The sequence below is a fragment of the Salvelinus fontinalis genome, chromosome 17, assembly GCF_029448725.1.
Source record: "Salvelinus fontinalis isolate EN_2023a chromosome 17, ASM2944872v1, whole genome shotgun sequence".
In the NCBI taxonomy this organism is placed as follows: Eukaryota; Metazoa; Chordata; class Actinopteri; order Salmoniformes; family Salmonidae; genus Salvelinus; species Salvelinus fontinalis.
The window spans coordinates 39664186-39684361 of NC_074681.1; the positions used below are offsets into that span (position 1 = coordinate 39664186).

Consider the following 20176-nt stretch of genomic DNA (forward strand, 5'->3'; position numbering starts at 1 on the left):
TGACTTGCAGCTCTTTGGTCAGAGCCAACTGAAACAGTACAGACAAACTAAATCTTATTTTGTGATAAAGGAAATTGGCCTCATGAGCTGCTTCCTGGACTGGGGTAATATTTAGGCTGTGTTTGAGGGACTTCCCTTCTGCAGACTAGAGGTAGCATACAGATTATGACTTTGGGTAGCCTATAACCCACTAGCTGGGACATTGGAGAACCCACGCATAACAGTGGAGAACGCCCCACACATAACAGTGGAGAACGCCCCACACAATAACCAGTTCAGTTGGTCAAACATACACACAGAAACCATTCCCCCAAATCAAGCCTAAAGGTATGTTACCAGCTCACACCCACTAACCCTCTCTCTCGCTCTGTATAAAGGGCTATACGTGGAACCCAAAAGGATTCTACCTGGAACCAAAAAGGGTTATTCAAAGGGTTCTACTGGAAGAACCCTTAAAGGTTCTAGATAGCTCATTTTTTGTGTGTGTAATGAGATGTTTATACACTAAGATTCCCAAAGTTCACACTAGAAGTGAGTAATAGGAGAGATATGTTCCTTGCACTGGTTGGGAAGTGCTATATAGCATGTGTTCCTGTGAATGAGGGTATACAACCCACAGGAGAAGCAAACCCACACAAAGGAATGGTAAACTAAAACAGATGCTATGGGAAAGTAGCTGGTCAATGCCAGTAAGAGATTTTCAGTTCCCTGGCTCAACCGAAAGACAATCCTCTCAGAATGGCCTCTGAGATACCAAAAACTCAAAGAGCTGAAGGCTTCACTGTGAAAGGATGACTCACCAAATTTAGCTCCAAATTCAATTTAACTTTCTGAGAACTGGCTGTTTACTTCTTAAAGACTCCCTCATGATCTGCAGTGATTACAGTCTGTCTGGTAGAAACTCCCTCTGAACTAAAACATTTATTTTTATTTTTAAATTGGACCAGTTGATTTAATAACGACTGGAAAAATATGCAAAATAGTCAGCATCAGCTTTTACCATGGTAATTTCAGGACCAGTGAACTGCATTCCTATTCAGAAATGATGTGTCTAATTCAACATAACCCACATGTTGGTGTTAAGAGATATGCTGTACAGAAGTTTGATAGACTGATAATGGGTCCATATGCAAATTATACTGTTTCAGTGAAACCACAGAAAGCGCATGTCCCAAAACAACCCAAAACATGTATCTACACAGCAACCAGCAATAGGGGAAGCATCTGTGCTACTGTCTTTGTGTTTGATATCCGATTACAAGAGGAAGTACTTTTGTCTCTCACGATAGCCTCACTATGACTGTGATGGCTGCAGAGCTGTCACAGAGAAAGCTCACGGTCTTTGAAGCACGAGGGGAAAGTGATGTCACTGCAGGACTGGATGGCAGTCGTCTGCCTGACCGGAATGTTGTGTGCCACACATTGATAGGACTTCCGTTCCCAAAAGGCACCCGAGTCCCTACATGGTGCCCATAGGACTCTGGTCAAAATAAGGGACGCAGACAGGGTGTTGATACAGAGTATTACAGACCCTGAGGGACAATGCAACCACCTCACCACCCTGGCTTTAGGGATTTGCCTCGCTAAGCCACCCACTGTCTGCCATAATATGGTCCGATCGAAATATGCTCACACTTAATAAACGTGTTATCACACATCACTTCACAAACAGCACTGAAGCATGTGCTTGTTTGTAATGTTAGCTACATAACCTAATGCCTCCTGAAATGGATTTCGACTCAAAATGAACGTTGGACTTCATGACGAGTCCAATGAACCCAATGAACTTGAAAAGCAGGCGTAAAATGCTGATTTGCCTGAGGTTTAAGCCTTGGAACCATGGTTAGTAAAAATGACACAGTAATGAATATTCTGCATTCTCTTCAGGCCTTGACTGCTCAGACAGCAATGTGGCTGCACCACAAGCACAACCGGATAAGCATCCCCCTCAACCAAAGACCCCGCCGTGGAAGTGTCCAAAACGACCATGATAAGTTTTTTCTTTAGATAGAGGGTCAATGACAATACTAAGGGAACACAGAACAGGCGCATTCGCTCACACACACACACTTCAGTTTGCTCCTCCAGCAAGCAAACAGATAGTCAATGTGTCCTCAACTAGCTTCTACCTGAAAGTCTGCCAATAATACATTCTCAGGCAGAGTATAGCAAATTCCATGCTTCTCTAAACTCTATGAATGAACCCCTTCATTTCACCATTAACTATGACCTATCACAAATCAGTTTTCTTGATGCAATGAATATTAGGGACAAAACCTCCCTCTCTACAGATTTCTATATTTTAACCCAACGGACAGGAATACCCTCCTTAGAGGTGACAGCTTTCATCTACGTCCACTTAATAAAAGTAAATTCAGTCCACATCAGAAGAATATGCAGCTCCGATGCTTCTTATCAGAAACAAACCAGGGACCGCACACAAAGGTTTAAGGAAAGGGGGTACAAAGACAATTGGGTAAAACATGCCAATGATCGTTTTGAAGGACTAACACAGTTGGAAAGCCTTCAACCAAAAGTTAAAGAAAAAGCAGAACATGTCCCATCATGCTTCACCCAATACTCACCATTGGGGAAGGCATTTAAGGACGACTATCAGGAAAAATTTACTCACAATTGAAACCCATTTTTAAATATCCCCCACATATAGTATTTTAAAAGACCCCAAATGTGAGAGACATTGTGGTTTAAATCTGATTACCCTCCAGAGAAAAGGGAAACTTTCTTGGACAAGGTTCCAGAGGGTAATTACAAATGTAGCCAATGTGTTCAATGCAGCTTCACGTACAAACGCAACTCATTTACTCACCCCAGCACAAGACAACGATTTAAGATCAAGGGCCTAGAAGCCTTATTAAGACACGGATCAGTGAGCACAGCAGCAAAATACAGAGGTTAGACAAAAATTCCGGTTGCTGCTCATTTTGTACAAGTTGGACATCCTATTAGTACTCTGCGATACATTGGAATATAAATGGACAAAATGTCACGCAGGGGAGGGGACATTGACAGGTAACTTCTTCAAAGTGAATCTTTCTGAATCCACAGGCTCAACACACTGTCTCCTCTTGGCCTTATAACGAGGAGTTTGACTTAAAACCATTTTTATAGTTTTAAAATGACCAAATTGTGATTTCTTTATCCTAAATGAATAATTGTATGTATATTACTATAAATATTGATCACATTCCTTGTGTATGATCATACATTTTGATACATTGAATGTTAATATTGTGAAACTGATACATTTTTTACCTGCGGTTTCAGGAAGTGATGTCACCGAGTACTGCCCCTATATATAGGACCTTCCACCCCCACCTGGGATATGGATGCCTGATGAAGACCTACGGGTCAAAACATTGTTATGAATAAATATCACCTGGGAGCATGAGCAGCATTTTCCTTTGTTTTCCCAGGGCATAGCCAGGTAGCCAAAATAATGGCATGGCCAGCATTTTTATACATGACCCTAAGCATTATGGGATGTTCATTTCTTAATTAACTCAGGAACAACACTTGTATAGAAGCACCTGCTGTCAATATACTCTGTATCCCTCATTTACTCAAGTGTTTACATTATTTTGGCTGTTACCTGTAGCTTGAATAGGTAGGTATTTCGTTGTGTTTTAAACAAGGAAATTGAAGCTGCCTCCTTGAAGTGTAGGTAGAGCATTCCAGAGCGGAGGGGCCACATGTGAGAAGGCCCCGTCACCCATGCTGCAAAGGTTTGTGGCTGGTGTTTCCACGTTGTTTGAGTCTGATGATCATAGTGTATCTTCAGAAGTTGGCATATGTATTTAGGTGCATCACCCTTGAGGCAGTGGTGGAAAAAGTACTCAATTGTCGTACTTGAGGACAAGTAAAACTAAATGCTATACATCAAATCCCTTACATTAAGCAAACCAGATGGCACAATTTAAAAAATATATTTTACGGCCAGGGGCACACGCCAACACTCAGACATCATTTATAAATGCATTATTTGTGTTTTGTGAGTCCGCCAGATCAGAGGCAGTAGGGAAGACATAGTGGTGGAAAAAGTACCCAATTGTCATAGTTTAATAAAAGCAAAGATACCTGAATAGAAAATGCCTCAAGTAAAAGTCACCCAGTGAAATACAACTTGAGTAAAAGTCTAAAATTATTTGGTTTTAAATATACTTAAGTATCAAAAGTAATTTCAAATTCCTTATATTAAGCAAAGCAGACGGCCACATTTTCTAGTTAAAAAAAAGTATTTACAGATAGCCAGGGACACACTCCAACACTGTGTTTAGTGAATCTGCCAGATGAGAGGCAGTAGGGATGACCAGAGATGTTCTCTTGATAAGTGTGTGAATTTGAATATTTTCCTATCATGCTAAGCATTCAAAATGTAACAAATTATTTTGGGCGTCAGGGAAAATGTATGGAGTAAAAAATACATAATTTTCTTTAGGAATGTAGTGAAGTAAAAGTAGTCAAAAATATAAATAGTAAAGTACAGATACCCCAAAAAACTACTTAAGTAGTACTTTAAAGTATTTTTACTTAAGTACTTTACAGAACTGGGAAGATAATACATTATATTGATAGGTATGGAATTGGACCATATTGCTGGCCTGCCTGGGTATTCAAAATCTAACGAGTACTTTTGGGTTTCAGGGAAAATGTATGGGAGTAAAAAGTACGTCATTCTTTAGGAATGTAGTGGAGTAAAAGTAAAAGTTGTAAAAAAAATATGAATAGTCATGTAAATTACAGATACCCCTAAAAAAAAACGTAAGTGGTACTTCAAAGTATTTTTACTTAGTTACTTTACACCATTGGTTAAAGGTGAGCAGCAGAATCTTACATTTGGTCCTGTATTGAACAGAAAGCCAATGGAGGTTGAATAAAACAGGGGTGATGTGAGTTTTTTGGTGTAGTTTGTGAGCATCCTGTCAGCTGCATTCTGGATCATCTGGAGTTGAGACGCGCCTTCCTGGGATGCCAGTCAGCAGTGCATTACAGCAGTCAAGCTGAGATGTTACCAGGGCATGCACAAGCTTCTCAGCATCCGCAACGGACAAGGACCTGATTCAAGTGATGTTGTGCAGGTGGTAAAATAACACTCACGATGTTGCAGATGTCTGCTTCAAATGAAGCTAGATAGAGTCTAAACACCAAGGTTTCTGCAGTGGGGGAAGCTTTGATGGTGTCAATCAGCTAGAGAAAGAAAGTGCTCATCTTGCTCCATGCACTCTTGGAGCAAATAAGCACAAGCTCTGTTTTAGTGCAATCACTTTTTAGGAAGTTCAACTGCATCCATCTCTTGATTGCATCTGAACAGTTTGTCAGTTTGGTTGTTACGCTCTGTGTCCACTTTTGTACTCACGTACACTGACTGTACAAAACATTAGGAACATCATCCTAATATTGAGTTGTACCCCCTTTTGCCCTCAGAATAACCTCAATTCATCGGGCATGGACTCTACAAGGTCTCGAAACCATTCAACTTGACACAACTCTCTCTCTTTTCAGGGATGTCTCTGTACTGTGCCATGCATGGAAGCCGAACTAGAAGGGTTCATGCAGATTGTTGGTAGAAAGTTACAGTAGTTATGTAGCTGTATTGAGACCACATTTTCAAGGACCTTTGATGGACAGGGCAGGTGGAAATTGATATGTAATTGTTTAGAGTGTTGGGGTCCAGTCCAGGTCTTTTCAAGGTTGGTATAATGGAGGCAGTTTTCAGGGAATTAGGCACAGTGCTTGAATTAAGAAAGTGATTTACACTACCGGTCAAAAGTTTTAGAACACCTACTCATTCAAGGTTTTTTCTTTATTTTGACTATTTTCTACATTGTAGAACAATAGTGAAGACATCAACACTCAAATAACATAGGGAATCATATAGTAACCAAAAAGTGTTAAACAAATCAAAATATATTTTTTAAAGTAGCCACCCTTTGTCTTGATAACAACTTTGAACATTCTTGTCACTCTCAACCAGCTTCACCTGGAATGCTTTTCTAACAGTCTTGAAGGAGTTCCCACATACGCTGAGCACTTGTTGGCTGCTTTTCCTTCACTCTGCGGTCCAACTCATTTCAAACCATCTCAATTGGGTTGAGGTCGGGTGATTGTGGAGGCCAGGTCATCTGATGCAGCACTCAATCACTCTCCTTCTTGGTCATATAGCCCTTACAGTCTGGAGGTGTGTTGGGTCATTGTCCTGTTGAAAAACAAATCATAGTCCCACTAAACCCAAATCAGATGGGATGGCGTATCGCTGCAGAATGTTGTGGTAGCCATGCTGGTTAAGTGTGCCTTGAATTCAAAATAAATCACAGACAGTGTCACCAGCAAAGCACTCCCACATCATATCACCTCCCCCTCCATGCTTATGGTGGGAATTACACATGCGGAGATCATCCATTCACCCACACCGCATCTCACAAAGATTGGAACCAAAAATATCCAATTTGGACTCCAGACCAAAGGACAAATTTCCACCGGTCTAATGTCCATTGCTCATGTTACTTGGCCCAAGCAAGTCTCTTCTTCTTATTGGGGTCCTTTAGTAGTGGTTTCTTTGCAGCAATTCGACCACGACGGCCTGATTTACACAGTCTCCTCTGAACAGTTGATTTTGAGATGTGTCTGAACTTGTTACTTGAACTCTGAAGCATTTATTTGGGCTGCAGGCTGGTATCTCTATTAAATGTATCCTCTGCAGCAGAGGTAACTCTGGGTCTTCTATTCCTGTTGCGGTCCTCATGAGAGCCAGTTTCATCATAGCGCTTGTTGGTTTTTGAGACTGCACTTGAAGAAACTTTCAAAGTTCTTGAAATGTTCCATATTGACTGACCTTCATGTCTTAAAGTAATGTCATTTATCTTTGCTTATTTGAGCTGTTCTTGACATAATATGGACTTGGTCTTTTACCAAATAGGGTTATCTTCTGCATACCACCCCTACCATGTCACGACACAACTGATTGGCTCAAATGCATTAAGAAGGAAAACATTCCACAAATTAACTTAAGACACACCTGTTCATTGAAATACATTCCAGGTGACTATCTTATGAAGCTGGTTGAGAGAATGCCAAGAGTGTGCAAAGCTGTCATCAAGGCAAAGGTTGACTATTTGAAGAATCTCAAATATAAAATATATTTGGATTTGGTTAACACTTTTTTGGTTACTACATGATTCCATGTGTTATTTAATAGTTTGTCTTCACTATTATTCTACAATGTAGAAAATAGTAAAAATAAAGTAAAATCCTTGAATGTTTAGGTGTTCTAAACCTTTGGACCAGTAGTGTATGATTTTGGTTATAGTTGAACTGAGAAGATTGAGTCTGGATTTTATGAGCGCTGTGGGAATAGGGTTCAAGAGGCAGATATTTGACTTCATATTTTTTACAATTTAGGATAGATATGTTGGAGGTGTCAATGAGAATTTGTTGAAACTGCAGCTGGGAGGCTCAGTATGAAGCAGAGGGGCAGGGTCCCAAGCAAAGGGTCATTTGTACAGTACATGTCCTTGATTTTGGATTGGAAAATGTCAAGAAAATTCTTGGATTGCTCAATGGAAGAGTTATCTGGGGGTTTAACATTTCTTTCCAACAGAAAATAGCATTCTGTGGTTCCCCTCACCATTTGAAATGAGATTGGTATAGTATAACTTGTGTGCAGTGGTCAGTGCCTCTTTGTATTCAGTCCAATGATATGGCATGCAGTTACGTTCGTTTTCCTCCATATTCTTTCCAGTTTACACTCAGCAGCAGAATGTAGATATCTCCAGAGTTTTTAATGTGGCAATGATATTAATAACTGTGCACAGTCCCTGGTTATATTGTTCAACTGCCATTTCAAGTGAGGGAAGTAATTTCACATCAGATAATGCTTCTGCAAATGAGTGGGAGTGACTGATATCCTTCCGGAATCTGAAATCTGTCTCTTTTTAAACAGTGCTGGTATTGGGATGGAGGCAGTCAAGAGAAGGGCCCTATTGTCAGATAAGCCCAACCCAGGTAGCACATTTGGTCCCTTGGAATTTGTGGGAACGTACGTTTTTAGTTTCCCCATCGGTTCTGGGATTGAAGCCATACATTTCCTGAGCAGTAAAACTGAACGTTTTCAAATGTTCTGAGAACGGAAGTGAAAACGTTGCTTGTTCTTGGAAGATACATTTTTAGGTTGTTGGGAGGTCCTAAAAACATTTTTACTATGGTTCCATTAAAGTTTTTTTCTGGGAGGTTTTATTAATGTTCCGAGAATGGAAAACATAGTATGCCATGTTTTTTTTAAACTCATACAAAGCTGTTCATTTTAGTCTATTCAAACAGACCCCATTTCAAAGGAAACAAGCACTGATTAAGATCAGGTGTGGCCAATTAGTAAGCGTGGCCAACCCACCTGAACACACTTAACAAGATAAAGGATAGAGAGTTTTGTTGAGGCTGAGAACGGAATGTATGTTTTTTAATTAACATTCTTAGAACGTTCTTTGAATGTTACTAATGTTTTCTTGTGGTTATGAAAAATGATCTTAATGTTCTGAGAAAATTACTTTAAACAGAACCATTAGGAAACGTTATGCTAAAGTACTGAAATTCCCACAGAAGAACCTTGTTCCTAATATTCTCTGAACAATGACAACATTACTTTAAATAGAACCATGAGGAAACGTTATGCTGAAGTACTGAAATTCCCACCTAAAACATATGGTTCTCAGAACGTTATATGCTAGCTGGGATGTCAACTGAGGTCAGATCCCTGAGGTCCACTCCAGGGGCCTCATTTATAACCTTTGTAAATTGCGTACAACCAGTGGCGGATTTAGGTATGGGCAGCCGGCCAGGGCGGCATCTTGCCAGGGCGGCATCTTGCCAGGGGCGGCACGTGGCAGCTGCACACAAAAAATCGTAATGGTGACATTTGCGCCATCGGTTTTCTATTGCTCATTTGCATGTCACGTTAATGATATCATGTCACCGTGTGGGACTGTGGATCAATTAACCTTGTCGGACTGGACGCCCTGATTCTAGTTTGTGAGGAAGGCAGGCTATTGCCTGGGAAGGTCTCCGACTCAGAAGTGCGAGATGGGGAGGGGGGTGTGGGTAGGTTGACCTCAGGTCTCCCCACTGGAAGCTTGAGGTAGGGGGAGCAGGATAATCTATCAAATAGCACACCTCTAACTTTGTACAGTACTAATGCTTCCAAATAAACCACAATTCCTTCATAATACCGTGAATATATAGTTTCACAGACATATTGTTGCATTTTCTTCTGGTTTGTGCAAAATTGTTAAGAATAATATAAAACAAGTCCACACACCACCAAGGTGAATTGGGTTTTGTCTCAACTCTTGGTTGACAGTGTTGGGGGATGGGTAATGTATTGATGCTCAAGTGCCAAATCAAATTTGTTTCTATTTGTCTTTGGTACTTATTTTTTGTATATATTTTTATATTGATAGTTTTAAATGATATGATTATTTATTTGTGTTGTTCCAAATGTCAAATTACAGTTAGTGCAGAATGGTGCTTTGGGGGGGGGGGGGGGGGGGCAGGGAGCCATACAAACTAGAACCGCCACTGCGTACAACATTTCTGAAAAAGTCTGCGAACATACAAAAATATTGAAATGTATAAACGCACGTCATACATACGCATGTTCCTCGTTATAAAACTCACACCCGTCATAAAACGGTGCACGCGCAACAAGCATTAAATTAAACGCCTCCATTCGCCTTTTATGGTGAAAATAACGCTCTTTATTTGCTGTATAATCTGGAATTTATTGGGTTTATATGTCCTGCCTTTGTACAGGCTATAAGATTAACTAGGCAACTATGTCGCGCTCCTATCGTACAGCAATACGATTCTGTAGCCTACCCAACTGTCAAATATTTCACATAAACTACCGGGGTCTATTTACTGTGCAGTCAGAATGTTTTCTTTAGCAGTAATTTATTATGTATCTGGAAAATGACTGTCGGTTTCCGAAAGAAAAAAAAAGAAAAAATGTTCGTTGGATCGTTTGAATTCAGCAATGTTTTTGCATCAACCTTTCCACCAACGTAAATTGGGCATTGTTGGGCACGCTACTCAAATTATTTTTAATTACAATACTTACAGTTCTATTTCTCTTGTGTTTTTGTTCAAGTTAACTTTTTTTTTTTGTATAAATATGTTTTATAGTACTGCTGATATTCGTTACTGCATTGTTGGGAAAGAGCACGCAAGAAAGGAATGTCACTGCAGCCTACTTGTGCACATGACAATACAAACTTGATACATATGCCTACTTCAATGAAGGTCAGCTGTTAAATTCGACTGTATACAAGTGTTATAAACCACACTACCTATGACATTGCAAAACTTGAAATACATATAGCCTATCTATTTACTAGGCTATTAGGTCCAATTAAATGAGAGATGTGCATGGTCATTTGTCCTTCCGGGAATATGAACCCATCACGGCCAGAAAAGGTGAGGTATATATTCTGCAATGGTTATGAAATTAAAATAAAATAGGAAAAAGATTCCTATGTCTAATTATTTTAGAATCTAAAAAAAGACAGATTTTCGCTCCTCTTACTAATGGTTGCATATTTGTTTATATGTTTTCCTGTTTTGACTTTTATTTTTTATTAATAAGCTTTTCATCATATCCCCCATTTGCACAAAATACTTACTTGCCAGCTTGCAGTAGCCTACAATACCACCAGCAGATGTGCATATGCATGGTCTAAATTTTACAGGGAGGCGAGCACATTCTCATGTCAAATTGCATCCTGCCTAAGAACAGCCCTTAGACATGGTATATTGACCATATACCACACCTCCTCAGGCCTTATTGATTAAATATCCATGGCGAGTCCTCTATCGCTATAACAACATATGGGCATTATGATCCTATTGATAATTACTTGAGTGCTGCCAGTTGTGGGCAAACCCAACCCATGGAAACTGTTACAGTAGCCTTCATTCCATGACATACCATTTTTTTCTATCATCTCATAAACCTCAGTTTTGGACGAGATTGACTTTATGACCAAAATGATCCTATTTACACTTTGTAGTCAATGTTGACACCAGAATAAATGTCTGACTCATATTGATGCCACAGGCCATTTTCAAAATGAAAGTTGCTTTTTAGAGGCAGTCGCTCTTGCTCTTTTTTTTTTTTTTTTAAAGACACATTCAAACGAGGCAGGGTTTTCTATTGGAATAGGCTTTACTATCCCACCTCCTCTGTGGCCAGTGTTGTGTGGCTGAGTATTGTGCTGAATGCCAAGGGGCACGGCCTGGTTAAATAGCATGTAATAATTTGGCTGTTGCCAAGTCCCTGTCAAGCATAGCAAATCTATATTTCTATCTACAATGGGAGGGGGGGGGGGGGGTCAAATAGATAGCTGTTTGAATTTGGGATGGAGCCAACTTCTTCAGTGCAGAATCTGTCACTGTCAAAACAAAATCTGCAGAGTTCTGCTTGCTCAAATGGCGCCCAGTCAAAACCATACGGTACCTTAAATAGTCAACATTGCAGAGTTTGAACGGTTCTGAACGGTTCAATACATTTAGTTTATTTTTCCTCATTAGAATACCTCCATTTTAAGTAGGCCACAAATCCCTTGCCACGTATAAAACAATGGTGGCAGCAACTGAAGATGTTCTTTTGCAGAGCTGTAGTTTCACTGTTGTAACTGGGACAACCAGTACCAGATGTGGTGAGTTGGCGTGTGGCACAGGAACCACCCACACTTCTCTCTTTCACATCTACCTCAAATCCCCCCCAAGCCTGCACGAACCACTGTACCCATGCATTTTACATTTACATTTACATTTAAGTCATTTAGCAGACGCTCTTATCCAGAGCGACTTACAAATTGGTGCATTCACCTTATGACATCCATTTTCAACCATCTATGAGCTCAATGCAAGAGGGTCCTTTCTCACCTACATCTATCGCTACATAAGCAAATGTCAGCATCTTACAAATGTCTCAAATTTAAAACGTTACTATACACACACACACACACACACACACAGTCAAAGAATGACAACAGTGGGAAGTTAGAAGCGGAAGACAGGAGTTTATGTATAGAATTCGAAATTGGAATAATAAAAAAAAGACGTATTAGGTTGCTTCTGCACCACAAGCAATTTTCAAAATGTGACCACATCTTCCTTTACTGAGAGCTGCACACTCACATCCTCCACCTTAGTAATCCACGACAGTGAGAGCGGAAGAGAAAGAGAGGAGGAAAAGAGAGAGAAAGAGAGAGAGAGACACACACAGATCTACACTATGATCAAGTACTAAAACAGCTTGTTAGTGGTGGCTGGAAGAAACAGATCCGCACCCAAAAACCGTTCAGTACAAAAGATTCACTGATCAAGAGCACCAATTAAAACACGTCACAGTACTAACAATGTAAAAAAAAGGGCCAACGCTGCTGCTTTTGGAGAAGAGGTTTTGTTATCCCACAGAGAAAGACATGCAGGCTGGTTGCTAACGGTGATGTCCATGTTCCGTTTTTGTCTGAAGTGTCAACAAACATTACACCCCCCGCCCCCACCCACACACAGAAAAAAGTTGGCATTTTTCCAGTAACCTTCAGAAACAAATGGCATGGGCCGAAAGGGCGGGGAGTCTGTTCAAACACACAGGCAGACAAACACACAGACACAAAGGCAGACAGACAGCTGTGTGGATCCTACTGCACCATGTCCAAATAGCAAACCCACATTTGTACATCAAGCATTGTGCTTCGTGTAGCGGTATCCTGCTGTGTGTGTGTGTGTTACATTTTGATTGTATGGTTTTTTTGCATGTCATGACATTGATGTTACTCTGCTGCAATTCATTAGGTTTGTAAACGTCAATTATATATTTCATAGGTCCCCTATCATCAGTGGAATTTTAATTCAGTAAAATCTACTTTTTCCTCTTTGTAAAGAAATAAGTAGGAATATCATATGTATTAAATTAAATTAGTGTGCATGTGTTGAGCACAGAAAAATCACAATAATGTAGCTTACAATCTTGTTACTGAAAATATTATTTTTCTCTAGTTTGAACTTTCCATCACCTCTAAGTTGAGTATTGAACATTTGACTTATCCACAAGAGTTTGGGATCCTAAAAATACTAATTCTACACAACTTCTTGTTATTTAAATCCCTCTGGGAGCCCAATCAAATGCAGCAAGTCAGGCTGTCATTTTGTTCCAACATGACCACCGTCTAGACCACAAATTCTTCGTTGGGCCTTGCAAGTTCCCCTTGCAACATGACTCCGCAGTCCAGCACACAGATGCCAAAAGCATCAAAGAGAAGTTCAGGTAAAAAAAATGAGCATTTTCTTTTGCTAAAATAACAAGTAGTAATATTTAAATATCAAAAATGGATTCTACCAAAAATGATTTAATTTAATTCAGATTGAAAAAAGATAACATACACATTTATACTTAAAAGATATACTGTGAGCTCCAAAAGTAATGGGATAGTGACATTTTTTGTTGTTGTTTTGGCTCTGTATTCCAGCACTTTGGATTGGAAATTATGGAATGATTATGACGTTAAAGGGCAGACTGTCAGCTTTGAGGGTATTTTCATCCATATCTGGTGAATCGTTTAGAAATTACAGCACTTTTTGTACATAGTCCTCCCATTTTAGGGGACCAAAAGTACTGGGACAAATTCACTTATGTGTATTAAAGTAGTTAAACATTTAGTATTTGGTCCCATATTCATAGCACGCATTGACTACATCAACCTTGTGACTCTACAAACTTGTTGAGTGCATTTGCTGTTTGTTTTGGTTGCATTTCAGATTATTTTGTGCCCAATAGAAATGAATGTTAAATAATGTATTGTCCTTTTGGAGTCACTTTTATTGTAAATAAAAATTGAATGTTTCTAAACACTTCTACATTAAGTTGGATGCTACAATGATGCTACAAAGTGAGAAAGTTAGACGCACAAATATCATTCCTCCCCCTGCCCCAAAACATGCTAACCTCCCCTGTTATTGTAATGGTGAGAGCTTAGCATGTCTTGGGAGTATGATATAAAACGCTAACCTCCCCTGTTATTGTAATGGTGAGAGCTTAGCATGTCTTGGGAGTATGATATTTGTGCGCCTGTTTCTCACTCATCATTATTCGCGATTCAGTCAGGACTATCATGGTAGGTGTAATCATTGCGTGCTAGGAATATGGGACCAAATACTTAACTTTTGACTACTTCAATACACATAACTGAATTTGTCCCAATACATTTGGTCCCCAAAAATGGTGAGACTAAGTACAAAAAGTGCTGTAAATGTCTCAACGGTTCCCCCTTTATGGATGAAAATAGCCTCAAATTAAACCTGACCGCCTGCACTAACTTCACAGTCATTGTAACGTTTCCAAATCCAAAGTGCTAGAGTACAGAGCCAAAACAACAACAAATGTATCACCATCCCAATACTTTTGGAGCTCACTGTATATACATAACGTGTGTCTAGGTAAAAGAGCATGAACTTTGGCAGCCGTATACAGGGCAAGCCTGAGCTGGAGTGAAATGTAATGAAACCAATTCCTACCAGACAGTAGTGTGGCCTGACAAAACACACAAACAAACAACACACTTAAGTCTTCAAAAGTCTAAATGGGTCCCACTATTATACGTTCCCCCGTAGAACAGCATCCACCATCTTTAAGGTCCCCCTGAAAATGAAACACCGATATGGATTAGTGAAGTAACAGGTGTCCATTGTGTCACCGGGAGAAAAAAATTCTGTTGATTAGAGCCTAAACGTAGAACAGCATTACTGTACTATTGTGAAGGAGTGAGCTCTTCACTACAAGGACATTGTTTAGTTCATGTATTTATTGGATAAACCAAGTTGTCTGCAGAATCCCTTTCATTTGAACCATTCATAATTCCATGCAATTAATACTATAGCTACAATGTCAATTGCACAGAGTTGCATTGTTGGAAACGTAGGGCAAACTTTTTTGCTTTGTGACCCACCAATTGAGGTGTCGTGAGTCATGACCCACCATAAGGGTTGAGCGGTAAAAAAAAAAAAAAAAAAACACAGATCAAAGCATAAGATTTTTTTTTTTTTTAATTGTAGGAAATTGGTGTGGAAGTTGCTATGCATTTTGACATGTCTGGTGTTCTCACGCTCAAAACATTACAACATTAAACGGGGGCTTTTATTTTGCGGATTGTAAATTCTCAAAGATTGTAGGCTATTATTGAAGGTCCATTATTTTTTTCTACATAGTTTTAGTCGTTTAAGTTCACACAAAATGTTTTCCTATCTCGAAAATGTATTAAAAAAAAATAATCTATGTCATCCCGCGACTCACCTGGACCCCTGCCGCCACGTAGGGTGTTCTCAGTGCTGGTCTGGATGTAGCTAGATACGTTCAAGTCGCGTCGAGGACAATTTTAGCATTTTAGCTAACCTTTTCTCTAACCTTAACCAATTTGCCTAACCTGCCACGCTAACTCTCCTAACCTGCTGCGTAAGTTCTCCTAACCTGCTACGAAAAGTCACTTCTGTTAGTCAAAACCGTCAGGCCTGTCCCTGAGAACAGCGTGGGTTCCGAATAATGTGACACTCCGTCAATTACACCTCTTCCCTAATTGGTTCTGTGTCCTGTTTGGTTAGTTAATTGAGTGGATGTTTGAATACAGGTGTGGTCCCTCTGACCTAATTACTGAAGGAACTGCTATTAACAGCAGGTGTGTCATTATTTGAGAGATCCTTGTGTGTGTGTGGTGTGTGTAAGGTGAGCCACAGTTTTCGGTCTATTTACAACGTTTTTTTGTTAAGAGCGTCAGCCGGCTCTCAACTACCTATACAAAAGCCATTAAACAAGCACCAACCATTTCATCAATCACCACAATTACACATTGCCAATGCAAAAACTACAGCTACGTGTACGACCTCATTTCATCCTTTGTACCCCAGAGAGAGTTTCTCATGCTAACCTGCAGTGTGAGGGTGTGCTCAGCCTCTCAGAGGCCCGCGGAGCCACAGAGGGACGGGTCCTCCTGCAGGGCAAGCGTCTGGTTGACAAACCTCAGCATGCCCGTCAGGGAGCTCATGTCCATCTCCTCCTGGGTCTCCTGCCTGAGGGTGGACTCTCTCTCCGGCTCTCTCTCCTCCCTCTCCTCCGACATTTTGTCCACCATGTAGGTGAGGGGGTTAAAGGAGAGGTCTGAGGCAGAGGTGGCCTCCAGTCGGCTGAGGCCCTGCCAGCTGTGGTCAGGCTGGTAAGGGGTGGGGGACAGAAAGGATGTGTCCCAGGGGAGGTGTTGACCCAGGGCTTCCCGTAACGTTGCCTTCAGGTTCTGAGGGAGATCAAGAGAGGAGTCCACACTGCTGCCCTCCACGGGCCAGTCTGGAGTGTGGGTTTGGGGTGGAGGGGAGTGGTGTTGTACGTGGGGGGATGAAGGGGAATGAGTGGGTGGTGGAGAAGGGTGGGAGAGTTTGTGAGGGGAGTGGGTGTGAGTGGGTGGGGAGGAGCAGGTGTGTTTATGAGGAGAGTGGGTGCATGAGTGAGTGTGTGGAGGAGAATGGTGGTGTGTGTGAGGGGGCGGAGGGGATGAGGGCAGGGTGATCTCTGGGTGAAGGTGGAACGTGGCGTGGTGGAGCTCTGTAGCTCTCTCCAGACTGGAAATTCTGGCCTGTAGGCGGGTGACTTCGGACTCCTGAAGGGATGAGAAGAGTCAGTCATTCAGTAGCTAGGATTTATTTTTTCCACCAGAGGTGTTTCCATCAAACTGACTTGTTGCGGATAAAAAGCTGTGTGTGACAACGTAGGTCACATTAAAAGCACTTTCACGCGTAATTTCCAAATAAAAAAATAAACCAGAAGTTTTGGGGCATGCTCTAGACAAGAAGCAGGTTATATGGTGAGATCATTTTATTTGATAATTGGCAGCCAAGCACCTAGCATCATGTCACAAGCATTCAAATAATGGTCTACCCTCAATATTTAATGAAAATGTGCATGATCACCGTGCACTGAACCATGTGAAATTCATCATAACTAATTTAACCTGCCTATTAACTTTGAATGCTTTTCCACGTCATGGTGGTAAGCCTACAACGTAACATATCATTGCGTGAATCCAAGTTTACTTCGATATGATGGTTATCATATGAATATTTGTGCATAAAGGTGTTTCCACCGCAATTGTCGCATAATCCATTTCCAAATCCAAATTCTCCACCCTTGTCCAGCGAATTTTATTCTGTCAACATTAGGACATTTTTATTATAAATGGCCTGTTGTGACTTTTTTTATACGTCAGGTAATTCATCCGCATGAAATGGTTGGATAGAAAGCTGGTTACTGACAATGAGGTAAAACTATCAGCTAGGCCAATAGTTAATAACATCAAATGAAATAAAGGCGCACCAGAAGAATTCAATTTTAAATCTAGGAACCAAAGTGTTGGTCAGTGTTTCCCAGGGGACCCTAATCACATTTGAATAGAAGCTGCCATTATTCCTTCACCATTTCTTAATACCTTATAGAATGAATGAGGCAATTATTTCCTCTCTAAAAATATCCTCCATCTTGGAGGAAGACAGCACAATGAAACTGGAGTATATGTTCATGCCCAGTAGGGGGGGGGGGGGCGACGACACTTCACTAGCCCAGTCCCAGGCCTACTGTACTCTACCTTGATGAGCAGGACCTCGCGGGCGCTCTGCAGGCTGGTCTGGGTGTCGTGGAGCTGGGCCTGCAGGTGGGCCGCCTGGGCCCTGGTATGCTCTAGCTGCAGCTGGCTCTGCTGCAGCCTGGAGGCCAGGTGCTCCTGGGAGCTCCGCAGGCTGCAGCTCATCTGCTCCGACACCTTCAGGAGCTGGCCCCGCGTCTGCTGCAGGGAGTAGAGCTGGGGGAGGGGCAACAGAGAAAGGGGGAAGGAGGAGTTACAAGCGCGTACAAGCGTAGGAACTTCCGCAGTTATTGCATGTGTAAAAGAACTGGTGATTAGGGAAATTACGAGAAACAAAGGTGAAAGAAGGACTGGGGAAGAGATTGATGAGGTGGTCTATACAGTAGTGTCCTCAAAAACTCAACTCTGGACATCGAAGCCAGTTCCACTGCGTTTCCCCCGCCCCCCATTGTTCACCTGAGACACCAGGTGGGTGATACTAATTGTCAGGTGGGAACAGAAAAACAGCAGGCTTCGGACCTCGTAGAAAACCCCTGCAGTAGAGGATGACAGAAACGGAGAACAGTGGAGAAAGAGGAAGATGGGAGTGTGCGTGAGAGAGAAAGAGACAGCCAAATGATCAGACAGAGATGGACAGAGGCTGTACTACATAGACACCCACAGTTCCTGGGGCCCCGTTGTACCTCCTTGCTGTGCTGTTCCCTCTCCTGCTCCAGCTCCTGCTGTAGGGAGGAGATGGTGACTTGCAGTCTGGCTTCCCCCTGGACCCAGCGGCCCTCCCTGGCAGACAGCTTCTCCTCTAAACTCCTCACCTGCGCCTCCTATATGAGACCCAACAACACAGTTAAGGTCATCATCTGGCCATAGAAGAATGAACAGAAATAACACAATTTGTTATTGTGGATTAACAGCAAGAATACATGGATTTATTGGGCTCTTACAGACAACAAAATGAAGGTTTCACCTTTTCTCTGGCATGTTGAGTGATGCTGTCCAGCTCTTCGGTCAGGCTCTCGCAGTGAGTCCGTGTGTCCCGCAGCTCTTGCGTTGTTCTCTGCAGCTCCTCCCGACACACACGCAGGTTCTGGACCTGCCCCAGAGAGTCCTGGAGCAAAAGGTGAAAGGTTAAATCAGACAAAGCCTAGACTGTCAGGCCATAGATTTTTTATTTAATTTTTTTCGAGCATTTACTTTATGGATTACTCCAAATAGACATTAAGATTGTCCAGGGTTCATTCAAAAAGGTTCCCGAAAAGGGAAGACTGAACAATGCATGATATTCCATTATGAGGTTATCGATCCAGAAACATCTTGCCAACTGCTATTGCTTCTAAGTTGAATGCTGTCGGTGGTATTTATTTAACTTCTCTGTTCAACCATCTACCTGTCCCTCCATGAGAATAATGATACCATAAGTATTACCCATCTTTCCGTACTTCAACTTAACCCTCTATCTATCAACAGATCCATTCAACGCCTCATCCCACCATACCTTCTCGGAATCCTCCTTCCCTTGTAGTTGTGCTTTTAGCAGGTCTAACCTCTCACTCAAAAACGCCACCTGGGGAGGCAAAACATGAGGCGATAGTCAACTACAGTACTTCAGCTATAACGCTATATCAGAATGGACAGTACTTGTAACGGGAATATGCTTCTCCAGGGGCAACAAATGACTCCGAATTACACAGGTGCGTGTGTAATGGGGCCTTTTACCCGTTTGTCTCGGTCTTTGACCTCTCCCTCTCTCTGGTCCAGAGTCTGCTGTAGGGCCTGAACCTTCTTGTCCATCTCCACCTTATGGTCTCTGATGGCCACGTCCAACTGGCCCAGCTGAGGAAGAGGGAGACACGCATAGGAAGAGAAGCTCTGGATTTCTTAGCATTCCAACCATTAAAGACCATGACCATATTCAAGTGGAATAAACCTCATAAAGCACACCATGCAATGAAATGTTGCCTCGGTTTAGTGTGTGTGTGTGTGTGTGTGTGTGTGTGTGTGTGTGTACGTACCAGCTGTGCTCTCTGCTGGAGCTCCCCCTGTCTCTCCTTCAATGCTGTGTCCATGTCCAACACCTCGTGGTTCCTCTCCTCCAACTCCCTCTGGCTTTCCCTGCAGCACACACACACAGGCAGTGAACTCACTGTACACCAGGGGCATGTTCTATTTCACACAGAAGATCTCAACAGCTAATCGCAGCTGTGTAGAAGGCATTTTGTTTCAAACGCACACACACACACACACACAGGACTCTGTCACAGGAAAACTACTTGAGACTGTAAAGTAGAGATATTGTGCGTGTTTGTGATCAGTGGTTTAGACTTCAATGTAGTTGATGTGCAAATCCCCTTGCATCCCAAATAACTACTCATTGTGCGGCCAAGACTAGTGATTCTGCGCCGTGCCTTGCTCAAACTGATCCCGTCAAACAGCTTTTTTTTCTTTTTTTTAGGCCTTTACTTTTACATACATTTCTTGAATTATACTGC

General features: G+C 41.6%; 1 protein-coding gene across 3 annotated transcripts in view; it reads right to left on the reverse strand.

The window, feature by feature from the left end:
- Positions 1 to 12064: 12064 nt before the first annotated feature.
- ccdc18 (coiled-coil domain containing 18) overlaps positions 12065 to 20176 on the reverse strand; it is a 35556-nt gene continuing 27444 nt past the window's right edge. For all 3 annotated transcript variants that reach the window (XM_055867430.1, XM_055867429.1, XM_055867431.1), the window contains 8 exons: positions 19700 to 19799; positions 19404 to 19520; positions 19183 to 19251; positions 18655 to 18795; positions 18374 to 18511; positions 17694 to 17906; positions 15990 to 16712; positions 12065 to 14710 (listed from right to left, as the gene is read on the reverse strand). In XM_055867430.1, coding sequence (XP_055723405.1) covers positions 16017 to 16712; positions 17694 to 17906; positions 18374 to 18511; positions 18655 to 18795; positions 19183 to 19251; positions 19404 to 19520; positions 19700 to 19799 — 1474 coding nt within the window. In that variant the 3' untranslated portion in view covers positions 12065 to 14710; positions 15990 to 16016. The remainder of the gene's footprint in view (positions 14711 to 15989; positions 16713 to 17693; positions 17907 to 18373; positions 18512 to 18654; positions 18796 to 19182; positions 19252 to 19403; positions 19521 to 19699; positions 19800 to 20176) is intronic.